Here is a 25,236-nt window from a genome sequence, read left to right as displayed (position 1 = left end):
ACATCTTGAGTTATTGCGATACAGAGCAGTGTTTTCTAGTGGTGACTTGTTGGAACCATTTTCAATAGTCAAACGACTGTACCAAGGAGCGATTAGAGGATCTGCTAGACAGCTGCATTATGCCGGTTGCATGCGAATCAGGCGAAATGCAATTCAAGTCGTTCGGATACTTTTGAGCACGACTGTACATGGTGCGTTATGAAACGCATTTAATGTGTCGCGTATGAAGGGAAATCATTCCGACTACTTCGAGAGCGGAGAATGGGATATGTTGATAATGTTAGCCTCATCGCGAACTGGTAGTTTATGGTACGAGGACAGATGGTTTGTGAAAGCGTGTATTTGAAATGGCGTTGCTTGTAGGGGTAAACACCGCTGACATTAGGATCTATTGACGAACGGACTGATAGAGGAGCAAATGCCGGCAGATGAGGAAGTGTTAGTGGTGGTGGTGGTGGTTAGTGTTTAACGTCCCGTCGACAACGAGGTCATTAGAGACGGAGCGCAAGCTCGGGTTAGGGAAGCATTGGGAAGGAAATCGGCCGTGCCCTTTCAAAGGAACCATCCCGGCAATTGCCTGAAACGACTTAGGGAGATCACGGAAAACCTAAATCAGGATGGCTGGAGACGGGATTGAACCGTCGTCCTCCCGAATGCGAGTCCAGTGTGCTAACCACTGCGCCAACTCGCTCGGTGAGGAAGTGTTAGATGTTCAACAAAGTAAAAATCTCAATCAGCTTGTAAGAAATAATATGTGACAACGGCGCTGCAGCTGACTGCTGAAGCAGTTGGCTAACAAAAATCACCACTTATGATCGACAAATAAACGAACGTTCATTATATTAGAAAAAAGTTTGTTTTTTATTTCGTACAAAAAGAAGGCGATCAAATAAATAGTACGTGACTACAAACTAGGAAATAAATAGAGACTGTGTCCCGCTAGGCGGCGCCGCTGGAGGCCTTCTTGTTGGGGGCCTTGTCCTTGTCCTGCTCCTTGTCCGGCTTGGTGGCCGGCCTCTTCTCGCGAGCGACGTCAGCCAGGGGCTTCTTGTGGCCGGCGCTCGCATCCTCCTTGTCCAGGGCTGCCGTCTCCCTGCAAAGCGGACAGTAGCAGTAAGACAACACGGTTCACGTCCTGTATCAAGTTAGGACATTCAATCTTCATACACCGACCGAGCCAAAACATTACGACCATCTTCTTAATGGTTTGTGGGCCGTCTTTGTAACGAATTGGTTCAAATGGCCCTAAGCACTATGGGACTTAAGATCTGAGGTCATCAGTCCCCGAGAACTTAAAACTACTTAAACCTAACTAACCTAAGGACATGCCGGCCGGAGTGGCCTAGTGGTTCTAGGCGCAAAAGTCTGGAACCGTGCGACCGCTACGGTCGCAGGTTGGAATACTGCCTCGGGCATGGCTGTGTGTTATGTACTTAGGTTAGTTAGGTTTAAGAAGTTCTAAGTTCTAGGGGACTGATGACCTCAGCAGTTAAGTCCCATAGTGCTCAGAGCCATTTGCACCATTTGAACCTAAGGACATCACACACATCCATGCCCGAGGCAGGATTCCAACCTGCGACCGTAGCAGCAGCGCGGCTCCGGAATGAAGCGCCTAGATCCGCTCGGCCACAGCGGCCAGCCGTCTTTGTAACGCAATATAACACTGTTCCCGCAAATAACTGGCCCCTAATTTGTATACGCGTTGATGGCGCTCGAGACCGACGCAGATGGGAACCATTGGATCCACATCAGTCGAATTTGGTGGCCGAGACGTTACCGTCATTTCGCTATCACGCTCTTCAAATCACTGTAGCTCCATTCTGGCTTCGAGACACGGACAATTATGCTGCTGAGAGGAGACATTGTCGTCAGCAAAGACATCAATCATGAAGTCCGCAGCGTGTGTTCTAGTAGTTAGCGGTGCTGCCCCTGAATTACGGGGTCCCGGGTTCGATTTCCGGACCGGTCGGAGATTTTCTGCGCCCGGGGATTGGGTGTTTGCGTTGTCCTCATCATTTCAGTTTACACTGTAAGGATTGGAACTTTTTACATGCAGTTGAGCTCCCCACAAACCGAATATCACCATCGTCATCATCGCCAAGGAAGAAGGGAAGCTGATGGTTCGTAGCTGACATGATGTCTTCGATCATTAGCACACATCCCAAGCGAGCGCAGGAGAATGTCTGTCAGAGCATAATACTGCTCCCGCCGGCCTCTTTTCGGAGCGCGGTGCACGTTTCCAACAGCCATTCGCCTGGATGAGGGCATTTGACGAGACGACCGTCTACCTGTTGTAACAAAACGTGATTCATCCGACGAACCGCCACGTTTTTCAGTGATACACGGCTCCATCTCGATGCTCCGGAGGCCACTACAATCGTAATTGGCGATGACGTTGGGCCAACTTGTGAACATGAAGGAGTCCTCTACTGCGAATCCACTTGTTCAACAGTGTGCGCTGAATGGTGTACGCCAAAACACATATGCGTTCACCGGCATTATGCTCTTTTGCCAGACGTGGTACTTTACAGAGCAGACAACTCTCCAAACCCAATGTTCTGTAAAGAGTCGTAGACGTCCAAACATTTAGCGACTAATAGTAGTTTCTCTGCACTTTTACCACACTCTGTAGATGCTCATGAAAGTAGCACGTGAACGTTCGACTAGCTTCGCCATTTCCGGGATATTCGTTCACAGGCTCTGTGTAATAATAAACTGCCCTTTGGATACGCCCATTATCTCAGTGGTTTCCTCCATTTGCAGCGAATATCTTCAATAGGGTAATCCCCATCACTTTCTGCTTGGCTTACAAACATTTCCTACTGCGTCACGTGCTCGCAACGCCACCAGTAGGCATCCAGTCCTGCAGTGGACCGTGGTCGTATTGTTTTGGCTGATCAGTGCATACCGCCTGGCAAAAAGACTGAAGCACGCAGAAGTCATCGATGGAGATCAGTGTAACTTCATACTCGTACACCCCATCAGCGGGTGTGTAACTCAACGGGGTTGCAATTCTCCGTTAGCGATGATGATGATGACTGATTTGTGGGCGCTCAACTGCGCGTCATCAGCGTCCGTACGAAGTCCCAGTTTTTTATACAGTCTCTTCTAGCCACTGGCGAATGATGATTATGATGAAATGATGAGGACAACACAATCACCCGGCCGGGAATCGAACCCGGGACGCCGTGATCCAGAGGCAGCAACGCTAGCTACCGGACCACGCGATTCCGACAAATTCTCCGTTAGTGGTTTAACGGCCACCAGAGTGCGTAAGTGTGGTTCGTGTGTGGAGTTGTTACCAGGTATGGCAGCGTGTGTAAGGGGCGTGAACAGCGACAGATGTTGAGTGATCAGTGTGAAGGACGTGAAGATGACGCGAGCTCGTGTGAAACAGCGTCGGCAGTATCTGTCAGAGTTTGAAACGGGCCGCTTTGTGGATCTCGGTGTGGCTTGTTACTGGACTCATGAAATATCCAGATTTATGGGGCATTCGGGTATGGCAGTGACCCAATGTCGAAGAGCGTGGGCTCGTAAGGACAGGCGTCTTCATCGTCAAGGGTCCAGTTAACCACGACTAATCATCACTCCATACGTGCACCCAGTACATGGTAGTCCCCTTACTCCTCCACCAAGTAAACTGTGACAGTAACAGGCTCCGGTAACATTCTGTGTCATCCTGCACCAATGGTCGGAGGCTGGCAGCAGCCGGACTAGAGAATTATTGTCCCAAGCGTAGGCTGCTGTTAACAACGCTACACAAATGACGGAATTTACAGTGGTGCCGTGGCCAGAAACTATACACTGTTTATGAATAGTGTTGTATTGTGATAAAGATGAATCGCTGCGCTATACTTCACTAGATGTCCATCGTCAACGGTATAGTGGCGCCTTGCGAAGAGTTCTTCTGCCGCCAGTATTTTGAAGAGGCACAGTGGTGTTACTCGTGGCGTCATTGTGCTGGTAGCCATCGGGTTTGTCTTCATGTCATGACTGATACTGAGTGACAGAACATCCTGATCCATGTCTTACCTCAGGTACGATGGTATCGCTGTGCCATTTTTCAGCAGGACAATGTTCGCTCCCACATGGTGTGTGTCTCTAAGAATAGTCTGCGTGATGTTGCGCTCTACGTCTATATCTACGTCCATACTCCGCAAGCCACCTGACGGTGTGTGGCGGATGGTACTTTGAGTACCTCTATCGGTTCTCCCTTCTATTCCAGTCTCGTATTGTTCGTGGAAATAAAGATTATCGGTACGCTTCTGTGTGGGCTCTAATCTCTCTGATTTTATCCTCATGGTCTCTTCGCGAGATATACGTAGGAGGGAGGAATATACTGCTTGACTCCTCGGTGAAGGTGTGTTCTCGAAACTTCAACAAAAGCCCGTACCGAGCTACTGAGACTCTCTCCTGCAGAGTCTTCCACTGGAGTTTATCTATCATCTCCGTAACGCTTTCGCGATTACTAAATGATCCTGTAACGAAGCGCGCTGCTCTCCGTTGGATCTTCTTTATCTCTTCTATCAACCCTGTCTGGTACGGATCCCACACTGGTGAGCAATATTCAAGTAGTGGGCGAACAAGTGTACTGTAACGTACTTCCTTTGTTTTCGGACTGCATTTCCTTAGGATTCTTCCAATGAATATCAGTCTGGCATCTGCTTTGCCGACGATCAACTTTATATGATCATTCCATTTTAATTCACTCCTAATGCCTATTCCCAGATAATTTATGGAATTAACTGCTTCCAGTTGCTGACCTGCTATATTGTAGCTAAATGATAAAGGACCTTTCTTTCTATGTATTCGCACCACATTACACTTGTCTACATTGAGATTCAGTTGCCATTCCTTGCACCATGCGTCAATTCGTTGCAGATCCTCCTGCATTTCAGTACAATTTGCCATTGTTACAACCTCTCGATATGCTACAGCATCATCCACGAAAAGCCTCAGTGAACTTCCGATGTTATCCACAAGGTCATTTATGTATATTGTGAATAGCAACGGTCCTACGACACTCCATTGAGAATGACATGCTGCGTTCTGTTATGTAGGAACTCTTCAATCCAGTCACACAATTGGTCTGATAGTCCATATGCTCTTACTTTGTTCATTAAACGACTGCAGGGAACTGTATCGAACGCCTTGCGGAAGTCTACCAGGGAACCCGTGTCTATGGCCCTATGAGTCTCGTGGACGAATAGCGCGAGCTGAGTTTCACACGATCGTCTTTTTAGAAACCCATGCTGATTCCTACAGAGTAGATTTCTAGACTCCAGAAAAGTCATTATACTCGAACATAATACGTGTTCCAAAATTTACAACTGATGGACGTTAGAGTTATAGGTGTATAGTTCTGCACATCTGTTCGACGTCCCTTCTTGAAAACGGGGATGACTTGTGCCCTTTTCCAATCCTTTGGAACGCTACGCTGTTCTAGAGACCTACGGTACGCCGCTGCAAGAAGGGGGGGGGGGGAGGCAAGTTCTTCTCGTTCTCTGTGTAAAATCGAACTGGTATCCCACCAGGTCCAGCGGCCTTTCCTCTTTTTAGAGATTTTAATTGTTTTTCTATCCCTCTCTCATCTTCGATATCTATAATTTCGTCATCTGTACGACAATCTAGAGAAGGAACTACAGTGCAGTCCTCCTCTGTGAAAATCCACAGATTTGTCCCCAATAGAAGATGTTTGGGACCAGTGCTAGTATCCATGTCATCAAGGACCATTTACAACAGTTGCATGCCAGCTTGCCTCAGGATAGGATACAACTACTTCATGACACCCTTCCCAACCTAATCAGTGCATGCCTCCAGGCCAGGGACGTTGCAACACCCTACTTACAAATGGGTTCATATTGTCAAGATTTGGGTTGATTTTGAAATCACTGCAACAACATCACATATCGTCTCAACCCGTGAAGTTTCATCTCGTTTCCTCCTCCCATTATAGGAGCTTTTTCAGTCAGGCAGTGTCGTCAAACAGGTAGGGGACGCCGAAGAGAGAAGATTTTTTTAAAGAACGACACCTTTTCCACCAGCTTATTTTCAGACAGTACTTTACGAAACGTTGTTAGCCAATTTAGAGAGCTGCTCACTGTCAAGTACATAATATATATGGACGCATCCTCATTAACAGACCTAAACAGAAATTACAAGCCATTCACAGTTCCTCATAGAAAGGTGTACGTAAAGTCCGGGAACACTTTCAGTTATTTATTGCTCAAGAACCAAACATTGTACAGATATCATACATATGTCATTTTGAAGAGAAACCCTGAAAGTTTTTTTTTCTTTTTCATGTATACCGCCAAGGCGTAGTTTGGTAATTTCCCGATAGTCAGCGCTAGTCGCAAACATGGCGAGTTCAGGTGCGGAGCGAGCTTTCTGTGTGTTGGAATTCGACAAAAACAAATGTGCTACAGCTGTTCAACAGGTGTTTAGAACCAAGTACGGTAAGAAGCCACAAACAAGGAAGGCCATTTACCACTGGCATAACAAATTCGTTGCAACGGGTTCCTTGTGCCCGGCAAAGTGAAGCGGACGTCCCAGGGTGTGTGAAGTGATTGTGGACTGCGTACGAGAGACATTCATAAGCAGTCCAAAGAAATCGGTGCGTCGAGCATACTGTGAACTCGAAATGGCTCCAGTGACAGTGTGGAAAGTCCTGCGACAGAAGTTGTCTATGAAACCATTCAAATTGGAGCTAGTGCTCAATGACGACGACAAAGACAAGCGTTTTGAGTTTTGTTCGCAGTTGCAACAATTGAATGAGGATGGGGATGGCATTGTTGATCGCTTAATTTTTAGCGACGAAGACACTTTTCACACTAACGGGAAAGTGAACGGGCATACTTGTCGAATCCGGGGTGCAAGGCATCCACACGGAAGCATTGAATTTGAGCGTGATTCCCCAAAGGTAAATGTTTTTTGTACCTTGTCACGTCGAGAACTGTCTGGGCCATTCTTCTTCGCCGAGAGCACAGTCACTAGATATTCCTACTTGGACATGCTGCAGCAATGGCTGATGCCTCAAATGCAATCGGACTCTACGTTCGTCTTTCAGCAGGATGGGGCTTCACCCAGGTTTCATCGTGAAGCTCGTGGGTTCCTGAACACGGAGTTGCCGCATCGATGGATCGGCCGTGCCACAGGAGGAGACACCTGTTTCATGAAATGGCCTCCCCGATCACCAGATCTCACTCCATGTGACTTTTTTCTGTGGGGACACATTAAAGGTCTGGTGTATGTACCGCCTCTACCACTTGATGTAGCAGAGCGCCGGGAGAGAATAAGGGAAGCGACTGCCACAGTCGACGATGCCATGCTGGGACGGGTATGGCAGGAATTCTATTACCATATTACTGTCTTCCGGGCCACTCATGGTTCGCATCTCGAATGTTTGTAAAAAAACTTTCAGACTTTCTCTTCAAAACGCAAACAACATTAAATGATCACTTTTTCGAAACCTTATCATTGCCCCCCACACCCCTCTGCAGCACATTAGTTTGAAATTTTGCCCAAAGATACCTACAAACTTCCTCTGTAAGGATATAAAACTGTGGCGTCCTACGAAATCACTGTCGAGTTCGGCGGCGCTTCAGACAGGAAGGAGTCATCATATGCGAAAAAAAGGCCACATCTCAGATGTTTATGTGAAGCGTAAACTAATGATGTCACATAGAGGCCAAATGTCATTATAATTCTGCCAAATGCAGGCTACACCGCTGCTCTAGCATCTGCTAGTAGGTGTGTGGAACCGGAACGGCGTAGACGTGGAGGTCGTCGTACCCCCTGTTACCGATCATTTCATCCCACCTTTTGACGCCTGCGCGATGGAGCTCACAACCGCGACGCCATGAGCTCATATCACGCAGTTTTCTTATGGGTAGCCGAGAAAAACATTTCAGACACATCGTCGCTCAAAGTCAACAGCAAAATTCCACTGTGTGTGGCATAAATAGCGTCAAAGAAACCATCTCTTTTTTGGAGCGTTCATTCCGCGAATTTCGCGATCGGAAACTACAACTTACAGCCCAGTGAGCGACAGGACGACGTTCTTGACATTCTTTGACACTGATGACAACCCCGCTTCTCTCCCGGAAGATTAAACCCTTCTCTGAACACATAGTGGCCCAGCAACGCCATTGGACGTGAACTCACCCATTTGGAGAGCACTGCGACTACAGGTTTTGCTCTGGTGTGCAGATGGAACATCTAGGGTCCGTTCAAAACTATTCGATGGAGTTTGAAACGTGATCTGAAGCAGCAAAAGGTGCTTATACTTGTTCAGTCTTCCTGTTTAGCTCCCACATTGACACATGAGTGAATAAAAATGCAAAGGGTCCCTGCAAGTCCACCCACTTCGGCAGTACTTTCGATGCCACCCACACATCTTTGACCGTTGTTGAGCATCTTAAAAACGTACCTGCATACAGACAACCCATGTCGAGAGTGCTAGGAGCCTGCAGGCAGGCTACGCCGCTGCTCTAGCATCTGCTAGTAGGGGAGCGAAACCGGAACCGCGTCGAAGATCCTAGGACTTCGTCACGGCATGTTTCTCTACAGGTAGACTTTTAAAGTGCTCAAGAAAGGTGGACCGGTTGTCACCGAAGGTATAGTTGAACTGGGGGTCTTAGAGGCACTCTTTGCCGTTTTTCTCACATATGTGTGAGTTTGGTATCTTTCCGTGATCAGGCCACAAGAAATGGGGAGCCTGAAAAAGCATAAGCACCGCTTGCTCCACCAGAAAGCGTTGAGATTTTGACGAATGATTTTGAGCTGTCCCTACTACTTCCATCCTGAACACCAGAGCAAAAATTGTGCTGCACTCCAAAGGGACGGGTCGCGTTCAGTAGGATTGCTGGCTCATGGTGTGCTTGGAGAAGGCCTGGAACGTCCGTGGGAGTCAGCATTGACAAATTATGTCAAAAACTTTGTCCTGTCGCTCATCAGAGAGTGAACTGTCGTCTTCGAGGGCCAAATGTGTGGAATCAACGCCCGAATGAAAATGGGGTTACTCTGACACCCTGTATACCACGCCATGAAGTCCTTTCTTGTCGAGTGTTAGCGGAATTGTGTCTGAACTGTTTTCCTCGGCCACACGCAAAAAAAGGTGCGTGACTTCAACGCTGGGCATCGCGATTCCGACCTCTATGGCGGAGACGTCAAAAGAAGTTGTGAAATGTGGGTAAGAGGGGCTGTGACGGCCTTGTCATCATGTGCGCTTCCACGGTGGCGTTGGAAAGAGCCGTCGTGGAACCAACCGACCATAGATCTCACATCAACTTCTGAGCTCTAGCCTTTTTTCGCATGAGCGTCTGAAGCGTCGCCAATCTAGAGGGAGATAATTACGGGGTCTCGAAAAAGTGGTTCTTTAATTTTGTTACGCAGTGTGTGTAAGATTTCCCTAAACCATACAACGCACTCCACAGCACTGTTTTCTTATTAAATATAGGTGCACGAAGTTTTGTGTTTAGCACATCATGAGTAACCTGCGTTAAGCGTTTTACATTGCGTAAAGCGTAGCGAGGGCAAATATTCTCTCTTTAATTGTGATGCTTTTATTAATTTTTGCGTTTGGATTATCTGAAGATACAATACCATCACTATGGTACAGACTCTTTTGGGAAATGGATGGCGCACGTGGAAATATTAGGGTTCTGAAGAAACGTAATTATCCTGCATGTGCCTCAAGAGACTTATATCCTCGGAATGTGACATACTCGGATTGGAGCACGGATTTATTTTGGAAAATGCCTCTTGGTTCACAATTGCTTTCACTGCATTGAACGGACTAACAACAATTTATCTGTTTCGCCGCTTATGAGTAGTTATTAGAATCATAAAGTAATTGCGTGTGTTGAACAACTACGTTTTTAGTTATGTCTGGCCACTTTCATTTTAATGCTTTCATTTGCTACCTGTAGAAGAAGACAGAGACTGCAATATCTACAGCAAGTAACTGAGGAGGTAGATTGAAATGCTGCTCTGAGAGGAACATGTTCGTTTCGTTTTATCGAGCGAGTAATCGGTATGGGAGCAGTAACCGTTTCTCTTTTTAAAGATCGCTGTTGATTATGTTTCCAAAAAATGAGTAATAATGATTACGTTATAATTCTATAAACATAAAAAGTTCTTTGTGTTTTTCGTTCTAATAAAGAAAGCGTACTTGTGTGGCCCCTAGAAACGCAAATGTTCAATTTTGTAAATGCAGTGCATGAGGAGGCACGGCAGTTGATGTCAACTGAATAATATGGGCAGAAGTTGACTGATTGACATGTAGTATTTGTAGAAATACATCTTGTTACTTTTTCATATTTAATAATGACTTTGCATTTAACTTGTTTGAATTTTTTTAGTTCTAATGATGAAGTGTTGTAAAGCAATCCAATGCGGACGAGAAAGTTCATTTCTTTCCAGTATGACTGAGATAGTCACGTAACATAAGGCTTCCAATCGCCCTAAATATAACAGTTAAAAAATGTCTCCTTGGCTATAAGTAATAACTTTTGATACGCTCAAACTAAACGTTATTGACTACAGAACATACAATCACCTTATTTGCGTTGTTCTTTGCCCAGACTGACGATACGTAACTGTCGATCGGAGCGAGACATACACTACTGGCCATTAAAATTGCTACACCACGAAGGTGAAGTGCTAAAGACGCGAAAGTTAACCGACAGGTCGAAGATGCTGTGATATGCAAATGATTAGCTTTTCAGAGCATTCACACAAGGTTGGCGCCGGCGACGACACCTACAACACGCTGACATGAGGAAAGTTTCCAACCGATTTCTCATACACAAACAGCAGTTGACCGGCGTTGCCTGGTGAAACGTTGTTGTGATGCCTCGTGTAAGCAGGAGAAATGCGTACCATCACGTTTCCGACTTTGATAAAGGTCGGATTGTAGCCCATCGCGATTGCAGTTTATCGTATCGCGGCATTGTTCCTCGCATTGGCCGAGATCCAATGACTGTTAGCAGAATATGGAATCGGTGGGTTCAGGAGGGTAATACGGAACGCCATGGAGGATCCCAACGGCCTCGTACTACTAGAAGTCGAGATGACAGGCATCTTACCCGCATGGCTGTAGCGGATCGTGCAGCCACGTCTCGATCCCTGAGTCAACAGATGGGAACGTTTGAAAAACAACAACCATCTGCACGAACAGTTCGACGACGTTTGCAGCAGCATGGGCTATCAGCTCGGAGACCATGGCTGCGGTTACCCCTGACGCTGCAACACAGACAGGAGCGCCTGCGATGGTGTACTCAACGACGAACCTGAGTGCACGAAAGGCAAAACGTCATTCTTTCGGATGAATGCAGGTTCTGTTTACAGCATCATGATGGTCGCATCCTTGTTTGGCGACATCGCGGTGAACGCACAATGGAAGCGTGTATTCGTCATCGCCATACTGGCGTATGACCTGGCGTGATGGTATGGGGTACCATTGGTTACACGTCTCGGTCACCTCTTGTTGGCATTCACGACACGTTGAATAGTGGACTTTACGTATCAGATGTGTTCCGGCCCGTGGCCCTACCCTTCATTCGATCCCTGCGAAACCCAACATTTCAGCAGGATAATGCACGACCGCATGTTGCAGTCGTGCCTTTCTGGATACAGAAAACGTTCGACTGCTGCCCTGGCCAGCACATTCTCCAGATCTCTCACCAATTGAAAACGTCTGGTCAATGGTGGCCGAGCAACTGGCTCGTCACAATACGCCAGTCACTACTCGTGATGAACTATGGTATCGTGTTGAAGCTGCATGGGCAGCTGTACCTGTACACGCCATCCAATCTCTGTTTAACTGAATGCCCAGGCGTATCAAGGCCGTTATTACGACCAGAGGTGGTTGTTCTGGGTACTGATTTCTCAGGATCTATGCACCCAAATTGCGTGAAAATGTAATCACATGTCAGTTCTAGTATAATATATTTGTCCAATGAATACCCGTTTATCATCTGCATTTCTTCTTGGTGTAGCAATTTTAATGGCCAGCAGTGTATATCGCCTATTGGCAGTTTACGTAGAAAATGAAAGGCAGCGTGCTTAAAGAGTCATCGTACGAGAAGAAGAAGTGTTGTTTACCTGACAAACCTTCTGGAAGACGCTACAGGAGCAGCAGCGGGGGCGGCCGCGGGGGCAGGGTTGGCAGCGGCCGCGGGGGCGGCGGGGGCGGCGGGCGCTGCTGCGGGGGTCGTGGCGGGCGGGGCTGCGTCGCCGGAGGCGCCGGGCGCGGCCACGTAGTCGCAGTTCTCCTGGTCCGTCTTCACGAAGAACGTGCGCCGGATCTTGAAGTTGTCCAGGAGGCCGTAGGCTCGCTGCAACACGGGGTCCGGCGCCAGCCGCTCGCGGGTCATGATCCACGCGTTCTCTGCAACACGGCCGCCGTCAGCGTCAAAAGGCCGCAGCCGCGTTACAGGGCGAACCTCTGCTGCCTTTGCAGCCCTGACTCCACACGAAGCGTGTGGGGAAGAACGGCGGGCGTTTAGGTAAATGGGAAATAATGTTGTTACAAGTGTTACTGAATGGCGTGGCGCCTCCTTTTGAATCGCTGAATAATTTAAGAAAGATTCTCATTCTTAAAATAATGGTAAGCACATGTTAAGAAAATAACTGCTAAAGCTTTACAGTGCTAATAATTTATTTAAAGTGTCATGTTTATCTAAGAATAAGCAAACAGTACGGAGCTAGCATTCCTTTTTGTTTCATGTTTTGCTGTATATGTGAGTCGTTCATTATTCTTTCATTATCTTGTCTGCTCTGATCTTACGTTGATCGGTACGATTGCTGCCCTTGTTCTGATGAATGTAAGCGTAGCTTCTGATTGAAATAACAATTATTGTAAGAATTCAGCAAACCTTCTTTGCGTCAATTCTTATCCTTTATAAACCCTGCAGTACCTAAAGTTAAATGTGGCTTCTGTAATTGGACTAGAGGAAACTAGTTTGGTTTTTCAGACTGGTACTAAAGTATTTCCAGTCATAATAGCCATTACTTCTATCTTTCGTTTAACTGAACCCGCAGTGATCTTATTTTTTTAAGAAGTCCGATATCTTACTTGGTTACGCGGGGTACATCATTTATTCAGTAAAGATATTTTAAACGTAGTCACACAAGCCGAAGCTACTCAGTAATGTTGACTTTAGCAGAATTTAGTGTCTTCCTTGAGAGAGAAATTTATTAATCCAAATGTTAATGAAAATCAAATTATTACGTGCTGTTTCCATGATCTTCTTGTTTTGAATAAATTAAAATAATACTAGAGTTCAGTTTTAGTGGCTTTCTGTGAATCGTCTCAATCTCAATTTCAGATATGCACAACATATTCAGTTTTTTTCATGTTGCGGCACTACACAACTAATAATTGTAGTACATTATGGGATGTAATAACTAGAGGGAGACTTCAGAACGTTTCGGTGTCGACACTGACAAGAAACTAAACTAGAGAAAACACATTTTGGAACTCCTAAAACAACACACCTCAGCCACATTTGCACTTCGAAGCTTTGCCAATCTTGGGGAGACTGAAATCACATATTATGTGTATTTTCATTCAGTAATATGGTATGGGATAATGTTATGGAGTAATTCATCCTTCCGCTACGGTCGCAGGTTCGAATCCTGCCTCGGGCATGGATGTTTGTGATGTCCTTAGGTTCGTTAGGTTTAACTAGTTCTAAGTTCTAGGGGACTAATGACCTCAGCAGTTGAGTCCCATAGTGCTCAGAGCCATTTGAACCAATTCATCCTTAAGACAGAAAATGTTCATTTCTCAAAAATGTGCTGTAAGAATAGTATGTGGTGTTTGTGCACAACCGTCTTGCAGAAATTGTTCAACAAGTTGGTCAACTTGGCTACTGCTTCACAGTATATTTACCCCTCACTCCCTCATGAAGCTTTCAGTAAATAACCCACTTCAGCTCTAAAGGCAAATAAATTACGATACCAGAAGAAAAATTACATTCGTTAATCCACATTAAGGTCCTCTCCAGCTCAGCAAGGGATGCACAAGACTGTCACCAAAATATTTGCTGGCATGCCCAATAATATAAAATGTGTGACTGAGAGAAAACTTAAATTTGAAAAAAAAACTGAAAAAATGTCTTATTGAAAACCATTTCTACTCTGTCTGTTTGTGATCTGAAAAGGTGGTCTGTAGAAATTATTGACTTAAATCTGTATTAAAAGAGCGTATAACCATATTTATACACGATGACTGTGCAATGCAAATGGTAAAATGGTTTGCTCCACATTATTAAGATTAATCGTTCAAATTATCCCTAGAAGATTAACTGACTAGCTAACTATGACGCACCAGTACGGGCAACCTCATAAAAACAGCAGGCTTTTCTTTAATAACAAGAGATTTGTCCTCGTCTCCCAGCTTGGCTGCCATCGCCGTGATTATAGCGTCCACCTCAAGAGTCATTTTCAGTAAAAGATTTCATGCCATTGAACATATCGAAAAATTTTAAAGCCCTCCGGCGCATACATCATTTCGTAAGGAAATTTTAAATCTCCTCCCGCACACACAACATTCGTGCCATAGTGAACAAGATTCAGATAATAAAATTCAACATTACCGGACTAGTTTAACAGACCTCAGCAAACCAATGTACTGCGGTATGTATAGATTCATGGACGTGATAACATGTTGGGTTCTGCTGCTTACACTGTGTTGGCTATGGCGTGAAATGTTTATGAACGCAAGAGGCCGTTTAATATTTTTTGGAGTTGTCAGTAAGCTCTAATTCTTCCGTTCAATAATGGCTATAACATTCAAACTGCAGGCTTGGCTGCCGGTCAGAGGTGAAACTCTTGTCCTACGAAGCTACGAAATTTCGTGTTGCTCAAAGGTAAGGTGCAAGTCTTTCGATTGGACGCCACTTCAGCAACCTGTGTGTTTCTTGTTCACCCCTGCTATCCAAAAGAGGAAAAGGGACCTCCAGTTTAACGTGGATTCCGATCCACCTGTAGATTCTGGCTACTCTTCACATTTTAAGAGTCCAAGGCTAGATTAAAAAGAGACAGAAAATTTCCATCGCGCGATCGAGATTCGACATCGCGACCTCTTGCATTGCCGATCTGCGCCTTATGACTAGACCACCATGCCCAACCTCTCAAAGATTTCCGTATGACTGTGAACGCCGCTCCGTAAAAGGTAACAAGGGAATATCTAGCATCAGAGTGTTTCAGCCAAATGCTCAAGTAAATTTTTTAGTGGCTAAGCCGGTTTCGACTGAGTAGTCAGTGTCAACAGGCCGTAAGTACTTCTTGGCGTATTGCTGCGTCAGAGCATGTTGGCAGTCAACATTTCGATAGGGTCTTATTAGAAGACAAAGAAGTATTTTTGGGCAACTGACAATGACTAGTCGTTCGAAACCGTCTGAACCATTAAATAATTTACTTGATCATTTGACTAAAACAGACTTTATAGTTAAGGGTGCAAGAAGTTCACATGTGAAAGGGAGTCTCTTGGTTTCGATTGCAAAATCAAAAGCAGAACGGCCAAGGAACGTACACAGCAGGTGTGTGGATATAAAGAACAGCTAAAGACGCCTAAGGCAATCAGACGAAAGACCTTGTCTATAAATCCAAGATCAGCAACCAAAGACAATTAATCTTGTGTACTAGGTAAACATGACTTTTTTGTGTAGCGGAGGATCAATAATAGTGTCTCAATTTGTGTGTAACTAAATACTGGCAAAACAACGAGTACATAAATGACTTACCGTAGAGTTTCATGATGAAAAAGTTGAAATTAAATTGTCACAAACGTCAGTACGATACTCACTTACATACGTTTCCAAGTTCTCTTCGCTACAGTAAACGTAGCTCCTCTGAGAACTTCCTAATGTAACACTCGTAATAAAACGCTAAGCCTACCATAGTTACGTGTTACTTCCAAGGCGGTTTCCAATACCAGAAAAAAGTGTATAGTTTCATTAAAAACTCGATGTCGTAATTGGGCAGCTACAAACGTTAAAAATCTCTTTATCGAAAACGTCACCTGAATACATTCACTCGTTCTGTGTTTATTTATGTTGGGCTGTATTAACTGCCTCACCCTTTGTATAAATAACGCTATTGCAAGCTTTTGAATTAATGTAATTGGAGGATAAAGCAAACAGACTCCTCTCAAAACTTTTAGCGAAACCTATAGATGAATAAGTGTTGCACTTAGTACAGACTTCCTTAGTAATCAACGTAGCACCACTTGTTACGCGGGCGTGGCTGAGGCATTGGCGATCAGTGACGATACTTACGCCTGTTCACGAAGGGTCCGAGAGAGCTGCATGACCACACGATGGAGTAGGTATCGTAGTCTGTGTCCAGCACCATGTACTCAGAGTCAATCGATACTGAAACAGACAAACAAGCAAACAGTTACACTCAGCTTGCCGCTGGTGTAAACGACACACGGAATACACATTCTCATGTCTTGCTCTCCTTGGGGAGCTTATCGTCACTGACTGGCCCTTTCAAGATTCAGTGCTGTAGAGACAATAATATTTTCTTGTACGACATTATATAAAACTGATATACTTCCTAAATTGTGATGAACATGAAGTAAAATAAGTAATTAAAGAGCTGCAAATCTTTTGCGTTGAAAAAAAGTTACGATGTGTGACTTAACGCTTAATTTCCGTAGATGTTGCGTGCTCGTGCTATACCAACAATTTTATATCGCTACTCACCTTGTGACGGAAGCCACTTCTCACATTAACGTTAACTCAGTTGTTCTATAACAACTTTTCCCAGACTTTTGTGGAGTTGTAAAACGTGTAATTGTACAGATTACTATGGCTAGTAATTGTTCTTTGTACTGCTGTGTTTGTGTTCTAATGGGGAAAACGTGAACTCAATGGAGGGGGGGAGTATGAAACAATGTGATCAAGAGGTGCCCTAGTCCTTGTGTCCTCCACATAGCAGAAACGGCTGAAAGGAGCGTCGTGTCACCATGTAACGTACTCATATCTGAATGTATCGTTTTATAGACTTATCACAACCAGCTATCCAACAATGTCCATAACATACTGTAAAGGAGGAGTGAAAGCAAACGTAGGCAGATGAGCCGCAAGTGACAACATGTTCGAATGCGTAATGTAGATTACTGAAGATTTTGTGTATGTTAGTTAAAATGAGAAAGAAAGGTACGTACATGTTCGATATAAATAGAGAAGTTCGCTAAGTAATCGAAGGACTGAAATTATTAAAAGAAATGCTTACGGGCCATTAGAACAGCAGCGTCCACCCTTTTAACTTACCCCGGAAGAACTCTAGTATTTTTGAGGCATTTATTTGTACCCTTCGTGAGCTACACTCTTGAATATAATTGTTCGAAAACAAAGATTACATATATAACGCACGACTGTGCAGAAAGGGATATTTGTTTGTGGGCAGTTATTATTTGTAAACGTCCAAAAATGATACATGATCAAACTTTTCCTGTAGCTGGATGTCAGATTGCAACTTTATGCATTCCATCCGGAAATCTTCTGGAACGTATCTGTATCGTTTGTAAAAGATATCGCACAAATACTAAGATTTTGACTATTTTTTCGAAAATACTGAAATGTATTTTCAAATTCCCTGCATCAAATTGAAAGGAATAGCTTTGTATTTCACACTGTCTTTGAGCTTATGTCTCTAAATCTCTAGTTTCGCAGTTGCTGCTGGAGTAGCCGTAGGCTAATAGACTAGGACATCTAACGGACTGGCCGAGGATCTGATGGTTTCAGTAGAGAAAGGGCGGCAATGCTATAAGAATGGGATGGACCAATGAGATAAAAGCATCGCGTGGCGGAAGTTTCAAATTGAAAATATTCAGTTTATCATAACATTGAATAAACGGTATTTTAAAGATTGTTTTCCGGATCGTGTGGCAGATAGATGCTCACTTCTTGGACCGCACTGATACTTGCTGCGACCCGCGGGCCGAGGGTTGGACACACCTGCTTTAGAGATTACGATGTTATTTATCCCACTCAGGGCAACGCTACACAGTACGGAAATGCGAGACAAGATTCCCCGTTCCGTGGCCGCCTAGTAAACACATTTAATGAATGGCGGCGAGGCCCAGCTAACGGGGCCTGTAGTTGATCGCCCTCGCGTGTGGTGGGACTGCATTCCAGGCCGTAGCCTGTCCGTAGCGGCGCGGCTGGGATCACAAAACCGGAAACAAGGTAGCTTCCACTACTTCACAGCTCTCTATGGAATGCGGTATCAGTGATCAAAAATCTTCTGAGAAGCTGTTGCTGCATTGAATAAGCCGAGAAGCGTGTCTGAGAAACAGTTTCCGAGAGAAATATGGAGGGGGACTCTTACCCAGAAGGAGCGGCTCTCAGTCCTCGGTACAGCCGTTGGTTACAGGTTTTCTGCAATCTTCTGAAGTCATTTAATGGAGAATAGATTGATAAGAGCTCGTGACTCCGTCCTTCACCATTCTGAAACTGAGCGAGTGCTCTGACCATAATGACCACGCTCTCGACTACATTTCTAGTCTTGTCCTTCCTAAACAAAAACTAAACTGCTGAGTTCGTATTTAAGTTAAATTCGTGTAACAGTATATCAGTAAATCAATTATGTCTTTTTTGCTGAAAATGCAGCTCATACCTAAACACGTTAGGATTTGGAGCAATGATAGTAAGTTCAACGTCTGTTTGAATGATTATTATGATACTCCTCTAATAATATTTTTTATAGTTGGCATTTTCCTGAATCTTTTAACCAACTGTCAAAACAGTTCTACTACACAGTTACTCTTATTCGTCGTTAGACACGGACTACCCGGGTTTAGTCACAACCGCCTCCGTACCTTTTTATAGCTCGCAAGCGTGCGTCATCGTTGATGCTGTCTGTAAGTTAGGTTTAGGCAACTGATTTCACGTTCAGCCTTCCTTTCTTTTCTATAATGTTTTGTAGCAAGATATTAACAAACTGCTATCCGAGTATTTCACAAGTAGTGCTTGTTACATACAGCTATCGATGAGAAACAGATACACGGCTACAACCTACCAAAAGAAAATGACAGGCAGTTTATACTATCAGAGCCTTGAAAATTATTCACACATAATTTTAAGTGACTGCTCTAATTGCAGAGTCAGGTAAATAAAATTTAAAAACGAAAAATAAGGAGGATATACGGAAAGCTGACAATAACAGAAATACACCAACAGACCTTATAAGTAACAAGCTTAATAATGTAATTTATTAACTGTTAACATTTTGTCCCAGGAACTTGGACACCAACAACGCGACCAATGTTCGCATTACAGCAACAAAATGCGGAAATTATCTTCTGTGAAGGTACTTTAGAGCTGCACCATGGCCCGTTACTTGCGTCATGTGTCGTTGTCAAAACGTCTAGATATAAATGAAGAACTAAAAAAAGTTACTTCTTCACTATAAATCACCTATCCAGTTGATGTAACAGTTAAGATTGCGGACTCATGTTAGAGAGGACACCCTGATTAAAGTTTTCCATGTGAATTCCTCGAGTAACATGAAGTGACTGTTAGTATGATTCCTTCAAACAGGGAATGCCCTCTTTTGTTCCTCACATCGAATTAACAAAGTGCTCCTTGTCTACTGACTTCCAAAGGGAAAATCATTAAAACACACCTGGCTCAGACATGCAGTTCTGTGGTTAGAGAACTGTTGATAATCCTCTAGATTTTTAATCTTATACGCGTTGTAAGGTCCCCGCCTCTTCCTAAACCACTGGATCAATTTCAACCAAATTTTATACACATACTCAATGTTATTTTGGAAGAACTAGTGAGGGTGTAAGAATTCCCTAGCTCCTATAGGGTTGGAAGAGGAGTGAGAAGGGTTGGTAACATCTGAAATTTAGGCTGCCCTGCACTACTGGCATGTTGTGTGGGTAGTATCAGAATGTGTTCCATGGAGTATATGTGCAGATGTGCATGGCTGTGCAAAGAGAGGGGAGAGGAGATGGATAGTGAAAGGGGCAGATGAGATGAACGGAGAGAGGGGGAGGAGACGACAGACAGAGAGAGGGGGGCAGAGGGAATACAAAGACAGGGGGAGGAAGATATCGATATAGAGTGAGACAGACAGGAAGGAATGGACAGAGAGAGGTGTGCAGGAGGGAATGGATGGAGAGGGGGTCAGGAGGAAGGGTACAGAGAGAGGGCGAGAGGGGGATATCGTCAGAGAGAGAGAGAGAGAGAGAGAGAGAGAGAGAGTATGAGATTGACAGAGAAAGAAGGAGAAAGAGATGGACAGTGAGAGAAGGAAGGAGGAGACGTGTGAAATATACAAGTGAAGACATGCATAAACAACTAGTTAGTGTTATAAGACCCGAGTCCACCTCCAGTGCCGAGCATAAGCGTGTCTGACTGTTTAGCAGAGGCTCCTGGTTCGATTCCCACAGTTGTCAGAGTTGTTTCTCTGGCTGAAATATTGGCATGACTTGCACTCAGCATCGTGAGGTCAACTGAGGAGCTACAAGAAGAAGCAGCTTTAAGTTCTGAAGGCTGGCAATGGCTGCGAAAGTGGTGCACTGACGCCATTTCTCTCATTTTTCTTCTTGTCATCAGTCGTCTGAGTGGTATGATATGGTCCTGCATGATTTCCTCTCTTGAGCCAACCTCTTCATCTCAGAGTAAAATCTATCTCCAACGTCCTCTATTATTTGTTGCATATATTCTAATCTCTGTCTTCCACAATAGCTTTCACCCTCTACTGAACCCATTAGTACACTTATGTCTTATGTCCTATCATCCTGTCCCTTCTTCTTGTCAGTGTTTTGCACAGATACTTTTCCTCGCCGATACTGCGGAGAGTCACCACATTTGCAATCTTTTCAGTCCACTTCTGCAGTATGATATTCAAACGCATCGATTCACTTCTTTTCTTGTTTTCAGGCAATCCACGATGCACATCAATACAGTACTGTACTCCAGACGTACATGCTCAGAAATTTATTCTTCAAATTGAGAACTATGTTTGATACGAGGAATGCTCTCTTTTTCTGTGCTACTTGGCTTCTTATAGTCTCCTTGTTTATTATGACATTCGTTATTTGGTTAAAAGGTAGCAAAAGTCCTTGATTTTATGTACTTCTTAGTCCCCAAATTTGATGTTAATTTTATTGCTAATCCCTTGTCTACTACTGCTCATTACTTTTGTCCTCCTTTGGCTTACTCTCAGTCCGTTATATATGTCATTCGACTGTTCACTCGATTCTTTTTCGCTTTCACAGAACTTAACAATGTCATCAGCGCATCTCATCACTGATAAACTTCCACCAGAATTTCGTTCCCGCGTCTGAAACTTTCTTATACTGCAAACACTGTTTCTTTGACGTACATGCGGAACGGTGGGGAGAGAGGCTGCATCTTTGTCTTACTCCCTTTTTAATCAGAGTACTTTTGGTCTTACTGTTCTCTCTTTTTTTACAAATTGTATAATCTGTGCTTGTACCTATGCGTCTGAGAGCATCAAACACCTTGTATACTTTACGATACGAACACTTTCTCGAGATCGACAACTCGTATGAAGCTGTCTTGATTTTTCAGTTATCAAGCACAGCATTATAATTGCCTCTCTGGTGTGTTTAACTTCCTTGTAACTAAACTAATGGCCCTCAAACAGATCCTCAGTTTTCTTTCCAGCGTTCTTTGTAACATCCTCAACGACAATTTGATGCTTGGGCTGCTTAGCTGATTGTGCGACAGTTCTTGCATTTAGCTGCCTTTTGATAGTTTCGAGAGTGTGTAGATGATACTCTTCAGAATGTTCGACAGCATGTCACTAGTTTCATAGATTCTACACTCTAACGTGAATAATGGCTTGGTTGCCACTTCCTTCCAATGATTTTACATCTTCGTAAGGAATGCCATTTCCGTCCACAAAGCATCCAGAAGGATACGACAGTTGGTTGGCATCGCGTAGTTCAAAATAATTCAAGTGGCTCTAAGCACTATGGGACTTAACATCTGAGGTCATCAGTCCCCTAGACTTATAACGAATTAAACCTAACTAACCTAAGGAGATCACACACATCCATGTCCGAGGCAGGATTCGAACCTGCGACCGCAACAGCAGCGCGGTTCCGGACTAAAGCGCCTAGAACCGCTCGGCCACAGCGGCCGGCTCCATCGCGTAGTCCTCTAGGTCGGATTTGCGGGTTTATTGTAGACGTAGTACACTTTCAACATGTATTCTGAAGGATGCGGGGGGGGGGGGGGGGGGGTGAGTGACGCCATTGTGGACGCCAATATTGTTTTCTTGCTTGAGCCGGGGTGAAAATATAGATTTCGTGATATTCAAATATATTGAAAGGCGCAGTCAATCAGCCTTCCATATAATTTTGTCATTTTGTCAAGTTCTGCAGGAAGAAAGATCATACTGGTAACCGATATGAGTGTCTTTTGTTTTCAGTTTTATTACATTTGATATTCAGCGCACCATTTACCTTTAACCATCTTTCCTAAATGTGGGTGGTTTCTAGACTGTAAGATCGTTGGTGCAATTGCAAACACTTCGGTGAATTCAGGTGGACGCTCTTGGTGCAGCTTTGTAGTAGAGGAACGGTCGTTTAGTTTAGATTCCGAAACTGGCTTGTGGCACCTGCCTGATGGGACCCTACCTCCCTGGAGTTTCTTTTCGTGCGGCTCCATGACTGGTTCCGTCAGACCCAAGTACAAGCCATACGTTCATTCATATTTCAGACGTTGAATCAGTGGAACATTTTGAGCGAGGGAAGTTCAGGGAAAGTTAGAAAATGACAAGCACAGTTTGTTCAATAGAAAGTTCGCGGCTAAAGAAAAGACCATGTAATATGGTAAAAGTGTACGTAACAAAAGAAGCAATGTTTAGAAGTCTTCGACAGTTAGTAAACCGTGGGCGCTATTTAATATCACCGCTGTCTTTTATATTTCAGCTTTTTTGTGTCCTGCTTATTTTTCTTTTCACTTAATGAGGAATCCCATTGATTGTGTGTAAATAATGAATATGTTTCTGCTCTAGACATTTTAAGCACTATGATGCTGTTATGTTTCTGCTTAAGATGACTGGTTTGAGATGTGGAAGCAAGGACTTTTCCCGTCGTTTATAGCCGGTCGGCGAGTGGAAATAAACCAGATGGCACAGTAGGTCAGTAGCTGATTACCAGCTGGTATTCCAGTGTACATAATCACATTTTTCTTCCTTGTGTCTTTCCAACTATTGGCCACTATCATCATACCGTGGCACAGAAATATTTTTAAAGCATGTAACGATCTGTGGGTACCTAAGTCACTGATAGCATCAGTTCAGTATAACACATACGATGTTCAAAAGTAATTAAGAGACGGTAAGAAGTACTAATTCACATCGCCGACCAGAGTGGCCGTGCGGTTCTGGGGGCTCCGGTCGCAGGTTCGAATCCTGCCTCGGGCATGGATGTGTGTGGTGTCCTTAGGTTAGTTATGTTTAATTAGTTCTAAGTTCTAGGCGACTGATGACCTCAGAAGTTAAGTCGCATAGTGCTCAGAGCCATTTGAACCAACTAATTCACATTGCGTAGAGGGGTTTTGAACTCCACACTCTGTATTACTGCCCACTCTACTATGAGTGATAAGGATGTAAGCCTCAGTGTTAAGGCTTGGCCTGACTTACCTGGTAGGGAGGAGTACTTCACAGAGAGCTTTGCCTCGCCTGCCTTCCCTACCATCTTGATCTCCCCGTCCAGCTGCCGCGTCAGTCCAGTGCTGTAACAACAACAACAGGCAACTTCTGTGATACTTGTTTCCGTTTATATTAATTTTACAAAACAAATATAGAGAACACCCTGATTAGCGTTTTCACCGCATTATTAGAAATTCTGTACCTGTACAGCATCCCCAAATAGGCACACAGTAACACTGGATTGCAGTCTGTTATTATCAAACTCTTGCTTAAAGGTTTCTCATGGTTAGTTCTTTCTCTATAATTCTGTATTTTCACAACTTTAACTGTCGATCGTTCAGTACCACAATGTGCAATTTCCTGTCATTTTCATTCGTGGTTACAGGTTTAGGACTTCTCCACATGGATCACCTTCTTTTTTAAAATCAACCACATGCTTCTAACTGTTCTAAATGAAGAAGCTAACACATGTACAGGGTGTTCAGTGTATCTGAAGACACTGAAATATCTCGGAAACAACCCATCGAATTCAAAATATTTTAATTAAAGTTTGTTCGTCTCAGAGAGCGACATCCTTTCTTTCTTTCGCTTGCGCCTGTATCGCACAGTGTTCGCAGGGTCAGCGTGGCTACAATCGGTTTTGGTAAGGTTAATTTGAAGGGGTGGTCGGATGCAATAAGTTGACAGTACTACCTAGAGAAATTTCGGAATCGTAATGCCGAGTGCCTATCTGTCGGCTTTGGTGAACGGTTGCTAATATAGCTACAGTATTTCATTACCTTCTTCTGTAACAGTTTTTCTTCGTTTCCCTTTTTCAGTGTTTACGGTATCACAGCTTAGTAAAAAAAAGTATCCTACATTCACCATAAAACGGTATCATTTCAGAGTTTTCTTCTGCGGTTGCAACAGTCACTGTCCGCTTGGAATTCTGCTGCAGAAATGAAGGGTAATGTGTAAGCAATAAAAACAACTCACGTAATGAAATATTTAGAGATGCTTTCAGTTCTTCTTCTGAAAGAAAAGTGAGCTCTGATCTCACTGCATCGTCTATTACGATAAGCGTTAGCTCGCTACGCGGCCACAGTGGGGCATCGAGCAGTACCCTTTTCGTTTTGTCGGAGGAATACAACGTTGGGAATGAGACTTCCCATTAAAAGTTTTGAAATAATTGCCTATCCGATCCTCGCAGCACGGAGGTGGGGTGTTTATTCAATTGTCACCGGATAGAATTTTGAAATACGCAATTTTCTATCCATTTTGATTTTTTCGATTAAAGCTTCGTCTGTTCCGAAATGAGAAAAAATGTGTCATACAGAATTTATGTACTTTTTCCGTTGGTTCCGAATATGCAATTTAAAAAAAAATGGGAATTTTCGTTGAAAGCTTCAATGTTGCTCACCTCCCACCACTTCACACACACACACGTGGATTGAGATGCGGGGGATCGAGTCTTATATCGTTGGATGTCTCCCTCAGAGACGAACAAATTTTGATTACATCGTCAGGCTAAAACTACAAATTCATAAACTATCGTCAGACTGTAAAAACTTATCTGAAACTGCCACGGCCCCACTT

At 44.1% G+C, this 25,236-nt stretch overlaps 1 protein-coding gene and 1 long non-coding RNA gene across 2 annotated transcripts in view; both read right to left on the bottom strand.

Moving 5' to 3' along the window:
• Nucleotides 1-840: 840 nt before the first annotated feature.
• LOC124622435 lies at nucleotides 841-12,200 on the bottom strand. The gene is made up of 2 exons (XR_006980633.1): nucleotides 12,109-12,200; nucleotides 841-1,093 (listed from the first exon to the last, which is right to left on the bottom strand). It is a non-coding gene; the product is annotated as an uncharacterized LOC124622435 (long non-coding RNA).
• The window catches only part of LOC124548538 (apolipoprotein D-like), a gene marked incomplete at its 3' end in the record, with an annotated part of 35,907 nt that continues 22,871 nt past the window's right edge, over nucleotides 12,201-25,236 (bottom strand). Inside the window, exons 4-6 of the mRNA XM_047125182.1 lie at nucleotides 23,653-23,744; nucleotides 16,290-16,385; nucleotides 12,201-12,394 (exon numbers count right to left, since the gene is read on the bottom strand). Coding sequence (XP_046981138.1) covers nucleotides 12,201-12,394; nucleotides 16,290-16,385; nucleotides 23,653-23,744 — 382 coding nt within the window. The remainder of the gene's footprint in view (nucleotides 12,395-16,289; nucleotides 16,386-23,652; nucleotides 23,745-25,236) is intronic.

This window comes from Schistocerca americana, chromosome 1, assembly GCF_021461395.2.
Source record: "Schistocerca americana isolate TAMUIC-IGC-003095 chromosome 1, iqSchAmer2.1, whole genome shotgun sequence".
Taxonomy (NCBI): domain Eukaryota; kingdom Metazoa; phylum Arthropoda; class Insecta; order Orthoptera; family Acrididae; genus Schistocerca; species Schistocerca americana.
This window is presented reverse-complemented; position numbering and strand designations above follow the sequence as displayed.